Source organism: Arabidopsis lyrata, assembly GCF_000004255.2.
Source record: "Arabidopsis lyrata subsp. lyrata unplaced genomic scaffold ARALYscaffold_5, whole genome shotgun sequence".
Lineage (NCBI taxonomy): Eukaryota > Viridiplantae > Streptophyta > Magnoliopsida > Brassicales > Brassicaceae > Arabidopsis > Arabidopsis lyrata.
In genome coordinates, this window is record NW_003302551.1 from 20,573,353 (window position 1) to 20,589,332 (window position 15,980).

The following is a 15,980-nucleotide window of genomic DNA, read 5'->3' on the forward strand; positions in this document are numbered from 1 at the left end:
AAAAAATAGAAAAAGAGGAGAGAGAAGGAGATACATTTCTCCTGCGAAAAACTCTGAGACACTCTTAAAAAGCAACTTTGCCAAGTGTTTTAATCTGTTTGGTGTAATTTAATTAATTATTTTAAATTTAATTAAAAAATAAAATCATAATAACAATAGTATTTTTTTATTTCTGAGATACTCTTTTTTGAGACACTCATTGATAGAAATGCTCTTAGACTGTTAGTTTTGAATAGGGAAAAAGATTGAATAATCTCTGACTCTAACCACGACTTCATAAATTAATTGTTTCATGAAAGATAACATTGATAATTCACATATTTCTAAGTTGATAAACTTATATAATCGCTCCAAGTCTCCAACGAATACGGAAATCAACATAATTTAAATGCTTAAATCGTGAATCAGTTTAAAACATATATAATTAACAACCAAAAATTACATAAACGTAGTTTAGATAATTCGAAATTTCACCTCAATTTCCCTTTAAAGCTACTCGTAACGCTTAGCTGGTCTGAATTCGCTCTCGAATGAACTCCTCCGCCGCAGCCGTAACCGCCGCACTTCGCCACCGTCCTCACACTTTCCACCAACGCTTCCGTTTCCACATCCTCCGCAAGAATTTCCGCCAGCTGCTCCGGACTTATCACAAGTCTCACCTTCCATACTCCACCCCCTCCGGCGCCACCACTCAAAGCCGCCATTACCGGCGTTTTCCCGAAAGACATTCTGTACGGCGTTGATAACTGGTCGGAGGAATGTTGTTGAGCGGTTGAGGCGGCGCAAGAAAGAGGGAGGAGGTAGTAGATGTTACCAGGTAAGAGTTCTTCGCCGTGGAGAAGCGGTGGAGATGAGTGACGGAGGCTTAAAGAGTCGTGGATGACGTGGCCGGGAAATTCGTTGGTGATGAATTCGGCGAAGATGGGAGGATGAAGCTCCATCACGCCACCGTTTGGGGTCACAACTTTTATCAATGAATTATCTTTATCGTATAATTTACTTAAACCACCATTGCCTTTGAATACGCAGTTACCCATTTTTTTTCTATACAAGTTAGAATAACAACTAATTATTTTGTGTATAAGTAATGTAATGTATGGAATCCAAAGAAAACCCGAGACAGAGAAGGGTTTAATATAAACGTTTTCTTTGAGCAAATATGAAGTATATATCTTTACGATGTTAAAAAAAGAAAAAAGAATATTGGGAATGGTCCACCACTTTTCTTGGTAAAAAAGGAATGAAGATCCGTGCTTGCGATTTAATATCATCATATTATTATTTTAATTCTTCAAAGATCAAGATTTTTTTTGATTATTTGAGAGTAATTGGTAATATAATATATATATTAACGTCTATTTGTTGAACAATTGGCAACATATATAGTAAAAAAATTTAGGTAAAATGATCTATTTTGTAGAATAATTGGCAAAAAAATTATTAAAAAAATAAAGAAAGTTACCTAAACAAATTACAAAAAAAAAGAAGATAAATGGTTTAACCCATTTTCCTTTAGAAATTAAAGGTAGTGTGATAGGGATAATAATGTTCACGTGAGGTCAAAAGGTAAAAAGGCCGACAGAGACAAAAAAAGACGTTAATGTTTATAAAATTGTGGATGATTATAATGAGTATGGTAAATGAACTTTACCATTTTACTTTCAGGTGAAACCAAATTCTTAGAAAACCTCCACGAAAACTATTAGTAGAAATTTATAAATGGAAGGTTTACGTGTTAAACTACTGACCAAACAGAGTATATATACCTTATCAGATAAACAGAGTATATAATTGCATGTTGTTTTTACTCGAATTGATTGTTTTAATGACTCATAACTTGTGGATCCATGTCCTACAACAATATAACATTTTGTCTTCTTATATTATACGGAGATCAAAAAAGAAAGATTATGGAAATACGAAAGAAAAAAAACAGTAGTACCACCTTTCGGTGCACTCAATTACGTACACCAACAATTTCTTGGCGGGTCATTATTAATTTCAAGGGTCCTAATGGGCAGTGGCCCATATTACATACTCTCTTTTTTCCTATTATTTAAATTGCTATTAGAGAGCATTGAACCCACCATAGTGCAAAATATATTATATAAAAAAGACCACTGGCTACTTGTCTCAGTCTCTCACACACTACATGCTGAAATTTCAAATACTAGCAAAGAATCAATATCTATAGAAATACAAATGAAATTTTATTCATTTATTGTTTTTGTCAGCTTTGATTTATTCTTTTTATTAAAAAAAAATAGAAGACTCAAGTGAGATAGTGTATTGGTTTTAGTCCAAAACAACTCAGTTTTTTAATTACAAAGAAAAGAAGTTCATTTGAGCCTTTAAATTTCAAATTTGATCTTTAACATTTGGTTAAAATTAGGTAGTAGATTTATTAGGATTGGCAGAGTCGCACGTTTAGCCTAAACATCAACAACTATATGGCCCAAACCAACACTACATAATGGGCTAAACTTAACTAAGTGGAACTACATAATGGGCCTAACGAAAAACTACATCATGAATTTCTACTTTATGGTCCTGATTATATAAGATTATGACATTGCCTTCTTTTGTGAACAAAAAAAAATGACATTGCCTTCTTTAATGAGCTTGCTAAACGGGGATCTTACATACAAAAATTTAATCACATCGAAACCCAATCAGAAAAACGGGGAGGTTTTCCGTTTTCATTCGATCTAATATTTTATTTTAATAAAAAAACGAGAAATAGGTGATTATTAGTATTAAATTAGAGGGTTAAGGTGACAAAATCCCGGAGATAAAGACCGTACTTTAAGATAGTTGACGCGTGAAACACACCCCTGTGTTTAATTACTTAGATTCCACGTCAGCAGATACGTGAACCAGAACAACACTTAATAATTCCGTCTAAAAACCTCGCATGCCCCATGCATCGTAGTTCACATTCTTACTCCAACGCCTTCCTCATTTATCATTCCAATAAACTTAACCCCAAATGGTTTCAAACCGAGATCTAACCGTATTTTACTTTGAAAATCGAATAATGCTAACAATTTATATACCAAACCAAAACTAAATTTAGTAGCTAGATTTTATCAAGAATAACATTTTTTTAATCAAATTGATATCAAGACTATACTCAGTCATATATAAAGATGATATTGAGTTATCTAAAACCGAAATAAATCAAAAATTTCGAAAATCGAACCAAACTAAATCATTTTTCTGGTTTCGTTTGGACATACTTTGACGGCAAAACCGAAATACCCAAACCGGAAAACCAAATTGCCCACGCGGCACGCCTATATAAAATGCCATCGCCTATAGAAATTGCCTAACAATCTCTCATAGTCATATATAGAAACAAGTCATACACGTATCAATTAATGCAAGCGTTTGGAAAACAAGAAAGATCAAGAAATGGGGAATTTTCTTAGGAGAAGCTGCGCTGTGCACCCGGCTTCCGGCGAGGGAGGAAGAGGAAGACACGTGGAGGATCCACAGCAACAACGTCGAAGGAGTGTACGGATTAAAGTGAGGATGAGAAGAGATCAATTGGAAGATCTTTTATATTTGGCGCGTCGTGGTGATCAATCGGACGACGGTGGTAAGATTGGTTTCTTGATTCTTAAAGAATGTATGGAAGGTCGCTTACCAGCGAGTGTTCTTGGCTCCGGTGGCGATGTTCGATCTCAACGGTGTGGAAGTTACTTGGTGTCTCGAAGATTGGGTTCCATCACAGAGGAATAATTAATTAATACATGTGCATTCAATACATATAGTTTAAAAGTTTAGATAGACGACACTTTAATAACGTTTTCTAGATCAACAATTATATGTAAGGCTAAAGAAAGAAAAAAAGAAAAAAAAGGAGTTTCACAAAAAATAGAAAAGAAGAAGAAATAAAATTAAAGTAGTATATTTGTGTCATGCATTTAATTAAAGATATAAAAATGTAAATCTCAATACTTTTTATTTTCAACAAATATAAGAGTTTTGATGGCGTTTTAGCATCGCATATATGTGGAATCTCAAAAGATAAACTTACTGACAAACTTCAAATCTAATCGACAACTTCAAATTAATCAAAGAGCCTCTGGTTCATCCAAGCCGTTTATCGACCTATCGAATCTACCGAATCTCTGGAACTAAGGTTTTGTGCTTGGTCACAGCTGCTCTTTGGGCCTCTGAAGATCTCATTGGCGCCATCGGAGGGCTTCAAAATGATTTATTTCTTTATTCTTGTAACAAATGATGTAATATAAAATTAGGATAATTAATAATCTTTATATTTTGTTTATCTATTTTAAATAATTACAATGGTTATCCTTTTTGAATTATGATAATGTTTGACTATATTTAGGGTTGTGTGCATAAGGTTTTACATACCTGGATACCGGTTCAGAATTCGAATAGAGTCCCAACGTTTCCATTATTTATCCTTTGGAAATTTTCCAAATTGATCATTACAAAAACAAACATTAACATTCCATCAATATGTAAATGTTAATTTTGAAGGGTTTTTTTTTTAAAAGCATTTGAGTCTACATGAAATTGGTAATGTTAAACGTTTTTCTTTGTATTGTTTTTTGTTTTTGCATTTTTTCAAAATCTTAATTAATTAAGTCCCGTTGAAAGTCAAAGACGTCTAAGATAGACCGAATAATTTTCGTCGTTAACATAGCAGCCGAAGTAATTTACTTAGCCAAGCATTTATCATTAGCCCATTATATAACTTTAAAAATGGGCTTGTTATTTTGTATAGCCTAGATTCATTTGTTTCGAAAAACAAACATTTTCGTGGAAACAAGATTATCCAAAAAATAAAACTAGATAAAATTATTAACTTTAATGGAAATTCAGACGATATGGAGATAGAGAGTCTAGCTTTTGTTTCAAGATTCTTTCCACTCTGTGTGATATCAAGAATTGGTCTAACTCGGAATCTGATGTCGCTTGGATTTCGTCATTGTTACGATGAGTCTTTGCTTAAATATGTTATACTATATGATTAAGGTTTTGACTCTCTGTTATGGTATGAATATGTTGTCATATCAATTACTTGATGGGTTTTTAATTAATAAAAAAAACTCTCCTTTCTACGTATGTTGGAATGTGAATTTTTTGGTTTGCTCGCATCTTTGTGTAGTTGTGCGATGCATGTCCTTGTCACTTCTCTGTTTTTTCCACCTTTAGAAGACTCCTTCATGTCTTAAACTATAAACCTTACTCTTGAATTGAGTTTCTACTATCTTGTTTGTGCAAGGTAACAAATATATTGTATACATATAATTGCGTATAGTCCATTGATCCAATCTCTAAAGTTACGATTTTTACTGCAGATGGAGTCAAGAAGAAGTAAAGTCTGTGGAGAAACAGCTTGTGGGTTTTCAATATCGACAAGTGATGCTAAAGAACGAGCTGCTTCGATGCGAAAGCTCTGTTTCGTTGTGGTGTCGTGTCTTTTGTTCATGAGCATAGAAGTTGTTGGTGGCATCAAGGCTAATAGTTTGGCTATATTAGCAGATGCAGCTCATTTACTCACTGATGTTGGTGCTTTTGCTATCTCTATGCTCTCCTTGTGGGCTTCTTCTTGGGAAGCAAATCCGCGACAGAGTTATGGATTCTTCAGGATTGAGATTTTGGGCGCTCTTGTCTCAATCCAGCTCATTTGGTTACTCACTGGGATTTTGGTCTATGAAGCCGTAACTAGACTCGTTCAAGAGACCAATGATGATGTTGATGGTTTCTTTATGGTTCTTGTTGCTACTTTTGGTTTACTTGTAAACATCATAATGATTGTAGTGCTTGGACATGATCATGGACATGGACATGGTCATGATCATAGTCATAGTCATGTGCATGGTCATGGTCATTGTCGTGGTCATAGTCATAGTCATGGGGAAAAAGCTGAGCAATTGTTGGAGAAATCGAAGGAAATTAAGAACATTAATGTGCAAGGGGCTTATCTTCATGTTCTTGGGGATTTAATCCAGAGCATTGGAGTAATGATTGGAGGGGGTATGATTTGGTATAACCCTAAATGGAAAGTAATTGACTTGATATGCACGTTAGTCTTTTCAGTTATTGTTTTAGGGACAACCATTAAGATGCTTCGAAGCATACTTGAAGTTCTAATGGAGAGCACACCAAGAGAGATTGACGCGAGGCAGCTCGAAAAGGGATTGATGGAAATTGAAGAAGTTGTGGATGTTCATGAGCTGCACATATGGGCAATTACAGTTGGTAAAGCTCTGTTTTCTTGTCATGTCAAGGTTAGACCAGAAGCTGATGATGAAATGGTGCTGAACAAAGTGATCGATTACATCTGGAGAGAGTATCGTATCAGTCACGTTACGATACAAATCGAGCGTTAAAACAACAAAAGAGTTCATTTCTCTGGTTTTCTGTCATTTTCATGATCAAAGTTAAATCTTTTTTCGCTTTCTCGTGTGCTCTCATTACATTGCTGTGACATATGCCATTGTATTTCTTGTTTATGGATAAGTTTTTTTTTGGTCTTGTCTTGAAAAAGGTAATTAAAAGGACATCATAACTTTATTTGAGATTAGGGAATTGTGTTAAGTTACCATAGAAGAATCAGAATCTTTAGGGTTTATCTTTGATAATAGACCTACCAAAAAGAGTGGGGCATGTTTGTCCTAAGAGCGAGTAACCATAGCTCGTGTGTGACAGTTAACAACCATATCCAGTACACAATTGATAAAAAAGATTCAAACTTTCTTTGGAGTTTTGATGTGTTGATAAGGTTTCTAAGGTCTTAGTTAACTACGCAAAGCCCAAATGTTTTGTTTCTTTGCTCAAATTTTGTGAGACCGGATATGAATTAACCCGTTTGGATTGAGCTTGTGGACATGTTGGGACATATTTAGAGGACAAACACTGTTTAATGCCGTAGCAGCCAAGGCATTTAGAGTCAACCTGTTTTTTTAATAATTGTAATCAAGATATATATTGATTGCAAAGTAAAATTCAAAATCCACACTTTAGAAACCTTACATCTATTAAAGGTTTGAATCATTAGAACATGATGGATGCATGCAAATGCAACATGGTTTCTGTATAAAGTTTAGCTTTTTGAGTCTTGAAGAAAAGGAATGGTGTGGTATGGGAATAGTGAAGAAAGGATGATTGAGACATCATGAGAAAGGATGACACAAACCCAATGGAAGCTCTCTTACCCATGACATGTCTCTTTTTTACCTTCTTCTTCTGTGTAATTTAGAATTGTCCCCACAAACTCTGTCTCCACTTCAAGACAAAACTGCTTCCACCAATAATATCTCTCTCTCCTCTGCTCTGCTCAGCCTCACCAACTCTTACAGTACCCAAATGCATCTATTTTTCTTACCTCTCTGTTTTTTACAGCTCCTCTGTTTCCACTCTACTCTCAATAGCTTTAGTAAAGACTCACTGTTCTATATAAAGCTAACAGTTACAAGTCCAGAAAAGCTCAGAATCAGAAGAGAGTACATGAGTTTCCTCTTCTGCCTCTTTGGTGATTCTTAGCATTTATTATTACTCACTCATCCTGTGTTCATTACATTACATACCAAACAAGAGCTCTCAAATGAAAAGGTTTCAAGGACACATCAACCCCTGTGTATGTATCTTTTGCTTGATTTAGAAAGCTTTTTAACTCTCTTTCTTCAATCTTTCTCTCTTCCCTTGAATCATTTTTATCTATACTCAGAGACATGGACTTGCTTTTACTCATTCCTAATTAGTCCAGATACTGTGCATTTAATGCTTTTGTTGTTTGTTTTATAGAAAACAATAACAATTCTGCAATCATTTTTGCTTCCCTCTCTTTGAAAACATTCCATTTTCCCTTCTACTTTTGTTTATCTCTGTACTAACCCACAGTAGAACTAAATTACACTTCTCTTTCAATCATTTGCGCCTCACCGGGTAATCTCAACATTCCTCTGTCTTTCTTACAGTTTTTCGATCGAAAACCGGATGTGAGAAGCCTAGAAGTTCAAGGATTTGCAGAGGCTCAAAGCTTTGCCTTCAAAGAAGAAGAGGAAGAAAGCTTACAAGATACAGTTCCATTTCTACAGATGCTGCAAAGTGAAGACCCCTCATCGTTCTTTTCAATCAAAGAACCAAACTTTCTAACACTATTATCTCTTCAAACCCTCAAAGAGCCTTGGGAACTCGAAAGCTTTCCGGAATCTGATTCACCGAGGCAATCCGAGACTAACTGCTTCTATCAGAAACCGATTTCAGCATCATCCATGGAAGGAGCCAATCAAGCCTTGTCAAGCCAAGAACCTTTCTTAAGCCAAGCAATCATGACACTCCCTTCTTCTACCTCATCACCACTCACTGCAAATTCAAGACGTAAGCGCAAAATCAACCACTTGCTGCCACAAGAAATGACTCGAGAAAAGAGAAAGAGGAGGAAAACAAAACCAAGTAAAAACATTGAAGAGATTGAGAATCAAAGAATAAACCACATCGCTGTCGAACGAAATCGAAGACGTCAAATGAACGAACATATCAACTCTCTCCGTGCCCTTCTCCCACCTTCCTACATCCAACGAGTAAATAACAAAAACATACATGAAAGTTTCATCCTTTAATCATCAAAACCTTATCAAATTTGTTCTGCAGGGAGACCAAGCTTCCATAGTAGGAGGAGCGATAAACTACGTGAAGGTTCTAGAGCAAATCATACAATCTCTTGAATCGCAAAAGAGAACGCAACAAGAAAGCAGTGAGGTAGTAGAAAACGCAATTAATCATCTCTCAGGCATTTCGTCGAACGCCTTGTGGACAACTCAAGAAGATCAAACTTATATCCCCAAAATCGAAGCTACAGTGATACAAAACCATGTCAGCCTTAAAGTTCAATGCCCGAAGAAACAAGGACAACTTCTCAAAGGAATCATTTCACTCGAAAAGCTTAAACTCACTGTTCTTCATCTGAATATCACCACTTCGTCTCATTCCTCTGTTTCTTATTCCTTCAACCTCAAGGTAAATACTACTTTCCATTTTTTACTTCAACTAACAGAAACCCAACATTGAAAAATTGAATCTTTAATTAAAAATCTTGTTTTTTTTTTTTCATTTGTGTCGGAGCAGATGGAGGATGAGTGCGAATTAGAATCAGCCGACGAGATTACGGCGGCGGTGCATCAGATTTTCGATATTCCGACGATTTGATTAAAACACATATGGCCAAAATATAATTCCAAAAAATATTAGCAGCTGACAAAATGGTATCTTTTTTTTTTCCTACGTGTACTATTTTTTTAAGAATTAAGAGAATAAAAATTCGTTTTTCGTTCTTTCATTTTCCTACTGACAGAATTAAATTCTGTTTTGTTCGTATATTATTGGATTGTTCGATTATTATTTTTCAGGATTTGGGTGTTTTGTAATATTAGGGTCCCATCCCATCTAATTAAAAGTTTGACCTTATTCGTCTTTATTATTTAGAAAAAAGATAGTCAGCTACACGAAGTATAACAGAATACATGGTTACACATGCCAAGTTTAAAAATGTACAATCAACTACACGAACTAAATGTATTGCATGCCCACATATACCAACTATATGACGACATGTAGTCAACATCACAAACATTTTATTCCGGTACACTAATCATCAAAATCCGGCATTGACCATCGTTGACCGGTATTGACCCTTGTTTGAAAAATCGCTAGGCGCTAGTCGGGCGCTCGGCATGGGCCTAGCGATTAATCGGAAAATCGGATTAAAATCGGGGATTAATCGGAGATTAGTTTTAGGGTTATTTAATATTTTTAAAATATATTAATCCAATATTGTAAAAATTTATGATTTTTATTACAAATTTATGATTTTTATTAAAATTTGAACACAAGTTATTGTAAAACATCACAAACTCTCCATTCAAATGATTGAATAACAAAAATAAAAGTTTTTTTTATACTTGCAATCTAAAAAATAATCGGGGTATATAAGATAAGGTGGAAAATAATCGGATTAGGCGGGAAGTAATCGGATTAGGCGGAGAATAATCGGGTTACTGATTTTTTAGGGGATTAGTCATTAATCGAGGCGGATAGGGTGGGCCTAGCGATTAAGCGGGGAGTAATCGGGGCTAGGCGGGGATTTTTAGAACAAGGGTATTGACCAACAAAAATATTCAAAAAAATATATTTTTATTTATTTTAAATGTTTTTAAAAAGAATTATTCTATAGAATCGGTTATGGTGTTGTATAATAATAAGAAAAAAAAATACATTCTATATTTTTAAAATATATATATTTTGTATGATAATAATAATTAGTTAATTTTTTCAATTTCAAAATTAAACCAAAAGCGAAATAAATAAAATTCTATTACAAAAAATTGAGTATATGACTCTTTAGTCTAAATTTTGCATGGTAAAAAAATATAAAGTTTTTTGCTAAAATCAAAATCATAATACATAAAAAAAGATATATAGAAAATTTTATATACTCTTTAGTCTAAATTTAATATATTGTTAAATTTGAAATTAAAATTATTAATATAAATTCTCGTAATAACGCGTAAACAACAAAAAAATTCGCAATGTTTCTTTTTAATATATAGAAAATAGAAAATCTAACGATATTGATTTTAGCAAAAACATTTGTAAAATAAGAAGTTAATGTTTTTTATTGACAATGTACAAATAAGTATTTCGCTTAATTATTTTTATTTCACTTTTATTTTAGTTTTTAAATTGAAAAAACTAACTAATTATAATAATCAATATATTAAATATATATACAAAATATCTTTATGTTGAATTTAATATGTATTAGTTTTGTTTTTAATATTAAAATAAATAAAAATAATTTTTTTGCATATTTTTGTTGGTTAATGCCGGTCAACGATGGTCAACGCCGGATTTCGACGATTGGTGTACCGGAATAAGATGTTCGTGATGTTGACTACATGTCGTCATATAGTTGGTATATGTGGGCATGCAATACATTTAGTTCGTGTAGTTAGTTGTATATTTCTAAACTTGTCATGTGTAGCCATGTATTCCGTTATATTTCGTGTAGCTGAATATATTTTTTCCTTATTATTTCATCAATCATGGTTTGACTTTTGTCTCTATTTTAAGTGTTGACTTTACGATCATTGTCAATGGTAAATAGTGTCTATGGTGGTGAGACTTTACAGTTTTAGACTGCTTCTTATAATAGCCCATTCTTAAAGACTTATGATGTTGAATAGAAAGCAATCATTGTTTTAGTTTGCTATATATCCTTATGAGCTTTGACTATTATACTAATAGGCCCACAAAATAAGCCCATACACTGGAATTCTTGGCATCAACAAAGCTTGCATCTTTGGTATTTTAAGCTATTATTGATATTGGCACTATACAATGGGGGAGGCAAATACTTTTGGTCACAGCATCATCAATATAGAGTGTAACCGTTTCGAAATTTCAAGAGAATATAAGGAAAAGCCACAAATGTTATAGACTTGACGCAAGCCAGAGCCAGGAAAGTTTCTTATGTACAATGCCCGTGGTCGATTTTTGCTAAAGATGAGACCGACGATGCTGCAAGTTAGAGATGTAGTAGAGAATCCGCTTCTTGTCGTCAGGGGTTAGTGAGAAAGGAGGGTTTAGAGATAGAGTCACTGCTTCCTCGATTATAAAGGAGAGTAGAAGAATTGCTTTCTTGTATAATGTTGCTGCACTTTCTTTGTTACTCAAATATTCTTCAGCCTGATAAACAAATAAAAATGGATCAACCCACAACGTTTCAGTTCACACTTTTCGGACAAATGGGTAGATAAAAGGTGGAAGCTTTTCATAAAAGTTTCAGACTTTAGAACCAAATGGTAAAAACAAAAATGTAAAAAGGATGGAAACTTTATACTTACCCCACCACTCTTGCCATATGCTAGTGCCCTCTCGTATATTGTTTCCATGGCGTCAGGCATATGAGTGGCAGCTGTAATGAAACGAAGGAGACACCTTCAGATAATTGCAAGAAGCATAACAGAGAATTGCTCGGTTAGGAACTAACCGCTTGTTTCGTTTAGTTGTGTTGATGAATTCTCGGCTTGGTTAAACGCTGTAACAAACTCTTGTGTCACCCATGTTTTAGCTGATGCAGGTGAATTCAAATCTGGAATTGAAAACTCAGGAGCTGTGGTTGGATCTGGGTTCACTTTATTCTCTCCAACGGATATCATCCAAGAATCACATATCTCTAAGGCTTTTCTCCAGACAGCTAAAACCACGAGTGTAACAGCAAAAGATTCCTTTACCTGTCCTGTGTTGCCCTGTATGCAACGGTGTTAGAAGCTCTAATGTTATCATTTAAGACCTGAGATTTAGGAGTTTAAGTTACCATCTCGCGAGCTAGTTCCGTAAGTGCTTGTGCATACTGATGCAAAAGTTGGAGCTTAGTTGGAGGATGTACAATCGTTAAGCGTTGTACTTCTGTTAGCAGATACGATCCGCTTGTTGGTCGTGGACCTGACACATCAGATAATGGTCTCTGTGCTTCAAGTGAACTTGATGAAACTTTTTCATTCCTGGGTAAGATATTAGGGAAACCGGAATCTTGCAATGATGTGTCGAAAAAATCTGATGAACCTTCCAGCGAGGCAGAAGGACGGTTTACAAGAACATACTCTCTCTCTATCAGCTCAAGTGAGTCAACAACTGCACGAATGACAATAGCAAGAGATTGTGGGTAATACGATCTTATACAGAGCAACAGAGATCAGACACAAAATTGCGAATAACAAACCTCCAGATTGGTTTGATGAGCATTGTCCCTCAGTGTCTTTTCTAGTCTTCTCAAAAGAGATATGTGGCATTAAAATTTGAGAATTTGGGGCACTAGAGGAACTCCCATGTTTGTGAACATTATCTGCACTTGATTTAAAACGGTTTGTACTGGTACTTGGTTGTGCGGAGGGCAACGATGATTTCCCCGTAGAGGTAGTAGAACCAGAATGCACAACATCCGGCATTTGTCTAACAACATTTAGTATGACATAATTAAGGGGAGAAAAAATAAGGCTTTTGGATGATGAAGGTTGGTTTCGTCAAAATATCCAGACATTACCTTGGCTCTCGAAGGAACTTGTGATTGAAGAACTCTCGGAATGTCAAGCGTTCAACTGCAGTAAGAAAACCAGATATTTCCATGAAAATTTTGAGTTGTGATTTAGTTGATTATAAAGTAAAGTAGACAAAAAGAGAATCCTATAACAATACTTGGGTTTCGGCGGAGAAGACTTCTGCATAGATCAACACAATCTGGATGAATCTCATTCCTAGCATCTTCAGGAAATTTCAGCTCAGTGTCTCTCACAATATTATGAAAAAGCTGTAGAGATCAGACCCCAGAGCTTAGTAAAGGTCACTAGAAGTTCACATATGAGGCAATTCTATCGATTTAGGGTGACAACAAACCTGTATGTGATTATTTCCATCAAAAGGTGGTTTCCCAGTAACAAGTTGAAACAAAATCGCACCGGCACTCCATAAGTCAGCCTGAAACATCCATTAACAAGAAAATAATGAGAAGTTCAAAAAACAGAGTGAGAAATCTTTTCTTAAATTGAGGAAGTCTCTTCACCTTAGCATCATACTTTTGGTTCCGGATAATTTCTGGAGCCATATACAATGGAGAACCGCAAAATGTTTCCGCCATGCTCTCCGGTGTTAGAGACCTACCAAAATCCAAATAACACACCAAATGGATTAACTAACACCTTTTCCATAAAAAGAAAACATTTTTATGAGATCTAAATCTTACCTTGCAAACCCAAAATCTCCTATCTTTAGCAATGGAGTAACTTCCTTGGACGATAAAAGTAAATTCTGAAAATTTTGAAGAAGAAGAGAACAGTGATTACAAATGCAATCATCAAACAATAATATAAGAGAGAGTCAATTACACTTTTAAATTACCTGAGGCTTTAAATCTCGGTGAATAAAATGCTTCTCTTGAAGTACTTGTAACCCTAAAGCTACACAACACAAGACACGCAAAAAAACAGAGATTCAAACACCAACAAAAAACTCCAAATTACAAACATGAAAATTCCCTAAAAAGCAGATAAATTTCGTTACCCAATTGCCTCATAAAATGTTTAGCAACAGCTTCAGGTACTTTCCCATGGCGATTGATATACCCAGCAAGATCACCTCCACTACAATACTCCAACACAAGAAATATCCTATCTCCAGTCTACACAATTCCAATCAAAACCCTCAATTTCAACTTCAATTTCAATCTCAATTATTCCAAAGATAAAAAAAAAAAAAAAAGATCAAACCTCGATTGCTTCGTAGAATCGGATGATATTAGGATGATCGATTGTGCTAAGGATCGAAATCTCTTTAAGGAGATTATCTCTAACTTTAGGGCTAAGAAGTTTCTTATCAATCTCTTTGACGGCGACTTCTAAACCAGACGATCGATGCTTCGCTAACCACACCACCGCAAACGAACCAGACCCAATTCTCGGGCCAAGTTCGTAGTCACCCACAAGTCGTGCCGACTCCATCCAGATTTTTTGGGTTTTTGACCCGTTAGACTTTCGGATCCTTACTTGAATCAACCTCCATTGTTTCTATTACTACTCAAACTCGCAGAGGGCAAACAAAAAAAAAAACAGAGAAAAATCAAAACTTTATCTTTTTTTTTTTTTTTTCCGGATTAAGGAACAACGAACTGTTTTTGTTAACGAAAGGAGACGATGTTGTATCAGTGATTTGATTTTTATATATGTTACACAGTAAAGCAATCAACTTTTTTTTTTGTGTGTATAAACTTTTTTGTTTTGTTTTGTGTCTTGTGTTTGAGATTTGGTTTTGGCTTAAGAGCAAAGAGTTTCTTACTTGTAGTAGTCCAGAAGAAACCTTCTGAAATTTGACGTCTTGAATCCAAATTCCACAAGGAAAATACGCAGGAAATATCTCTCATTATTACTTTTTTTATTTTTTTAATATATACATATAGTATAATCAAATTCTTAATTCCTACCTTATAAAATTTTAGTATCATCAAATCCAGCAAAACAATAGCTATTTTCAATTTATTTAAATAAACTATGAGCTAGTTCCTTTAAAGTTCAACAATAGATCTCAAAATATGGTTCTAGTATATTTCAAAATTCTATGGGCGTCGAATTTTATATTTAATTGTTTATGAATAGTCATTACAGTCGAAAGACGACTATTAGTTCCATTTATATTTACAGTAGTGAAATCTTTCTATACAATAATGTTGGAAAAAATAAGTTTCAAAAAAATAAAATAAAAATACGAATTTAATTTATATAGTTTATAGTACGATATTAAGTTAAAAGAAAAAGTAGAAAATCATTCTTAGAAAAAAGGGGTTACAATTTAATTTTTAAAATCGACATCTACTTTTTACCATGTCACCATTGAAGCCATTGGATTTAAAATAGTAGACATGTTTTTTTACCTGTAACGTTGTTTTGATGTCAATATATAATAACAAGATTTATTCATGATTTTGAGTGACGTATACAAATATTATAATTTTAAGAATAGGCGTTTTCCCAAAGCCGCCGCTCCGATCTACTTTTCTTCGTCCGGTCATCGCCTCTCCTTCCTTTTTTTACGTCTCCCTCCGCGGTTCCTCCCCTGCTCGGTGTGCGTCGCGCCTTTCTCCGGTTTTTGGCCGTGAGAGAAGGCCGACGGAAGCTTCCTTGTAGCCGCTGTTTTTCTCTTGCTCTCCGTCGATTCTCTTCAGAAGTTTGTGTCCGTATTTGCGTCTCCTCAGTCCCGTGTTTGAAGATCCAGAAGCTCGCCTCCGTCTTGTTCTTCGCCATGGCAGTCATCGTTGCCACCACCACCGCTGAAGCTCTTCCGCCGGACCAACCAGAGCCACCAGATCGCCTCCTCTCCGTTGGCTCTCCTGTCTTGCTCTTCTCTACCGGTTCTGGCCTCTCGTCGCCGGCGAGTCTTCCTCTCCTCCTTGC

The 15,980-nt window shown here is 35.0% G+C and overlaps 5 protein-coding genes across 5 annotated transcripts; 3 read left to right on the top strand and 2 right to left on the bottom strand.

Annotated features, from left to right (window-relative positions):
• Positions 1–366: 366 nt before the first annotated feature.
• Positions 367–1,323, bottom strand: LOC9314490. Its single transcript, XM_002878376.2, has one exon. The coding sequence runs from the start codon at positions 1,272–1,274 to the stop codon at positions 471–473; it is 804 nt and encodes a 267-aa protein (XP_002878422.2). The 5' UTR covers positions 1,275–1,323; the 3' UTR covers positions 367–470.
• A 1,994-nt stretch (positions 1,324–3,317) lies between these two features.
• Positions 3,318–4,007, top strand: LOC9314491. The gene has a single exon (XM_021025192.1). It carries the CDS (start codon positions 3,415–3,417, stop codon positions 3,742–3,744), a length of 330 nt encoding a protein of 109 aa, XP_020880851.1. The 5' UTR covers positions 3,318–3,414; the 3' UTR covers positions 3,745–4,007.
• Positions 4,008–5,245: 1,238 nt separating this feature from the next.
• On the top strand, positions 5,246–6,455 carry LOC9312714 (metal tolerance protein A1). The gene has a single exon (XM_021025167.1). The coding sequence runs from the start codon at positions 5,337–5,339 to the stop codon at positions 6,369–6,371; it is 1,035 nt and encodes a 344-aa protein (XP_020880826.1). The 5' UTR covers positions 5,246–5,336; the 3' UTR covers positions 6,372–6,455.
• A 523-nt stretch (positions 6,456–6,978) lies between these two features.
• LOC9312715 (transcription factor bHLH67) lies at positions 6,979–9,381 on the top strand. Its single transcript, XM_021025165.1, has 4 exons — positions 6,979–7,618; positions 7,959–8,564; positions 8,635–9,000; positions 9,109–9,381. The coding sequence occupies exons 1-4, from the start codon at positions 7,586–7,588 to the stop codon at positions 9,187–9,189; spliced, it is 1,086 nt and encodes a 361-aa protein (XP_020880824.1). The 5' UTR covers positions 6,979–7,585; the 3' UTR covers positions 9,190–9,381.
• A 1,959-nt stretch (positions 9,382–11,340) lies between these two features.
• Positions 11,341–14,907, bottom strand: LOC9312716 (serine/threonine-protein kinase ATG1a). The gene is made up of 13 exons (XM_002878377.2): positions 14,304–14,907; positions 14,098–14,215; positions 13,936–13,994; positions 13,781–13,845; positions 13,601–13,694; positions 13,435–13,515; positions 13,237–13,348; positions 13,085–13,139; positions 12,764–12,993; positions 12,359–12,675; positions 12,032–12,290; positions 11,886–11,956; positions 11,341–11,727 (listed from the first exon to the last, which is right to left on the bottom strand). Exons 1-13 carry the CDS (start codon positions 14,532–14,534, stop codon positions 11,539–11,541), a joined length of 1,881 nt encoding a protein of 626 aa, XP_002878423.1. The 5' UTR covers positions 14,535–14,907; the 3' UTR covers positions 11,341–11,538.
• Between the last annotated feature and the right edge of the window lie 1,073 nt (positions 14,908–15,980).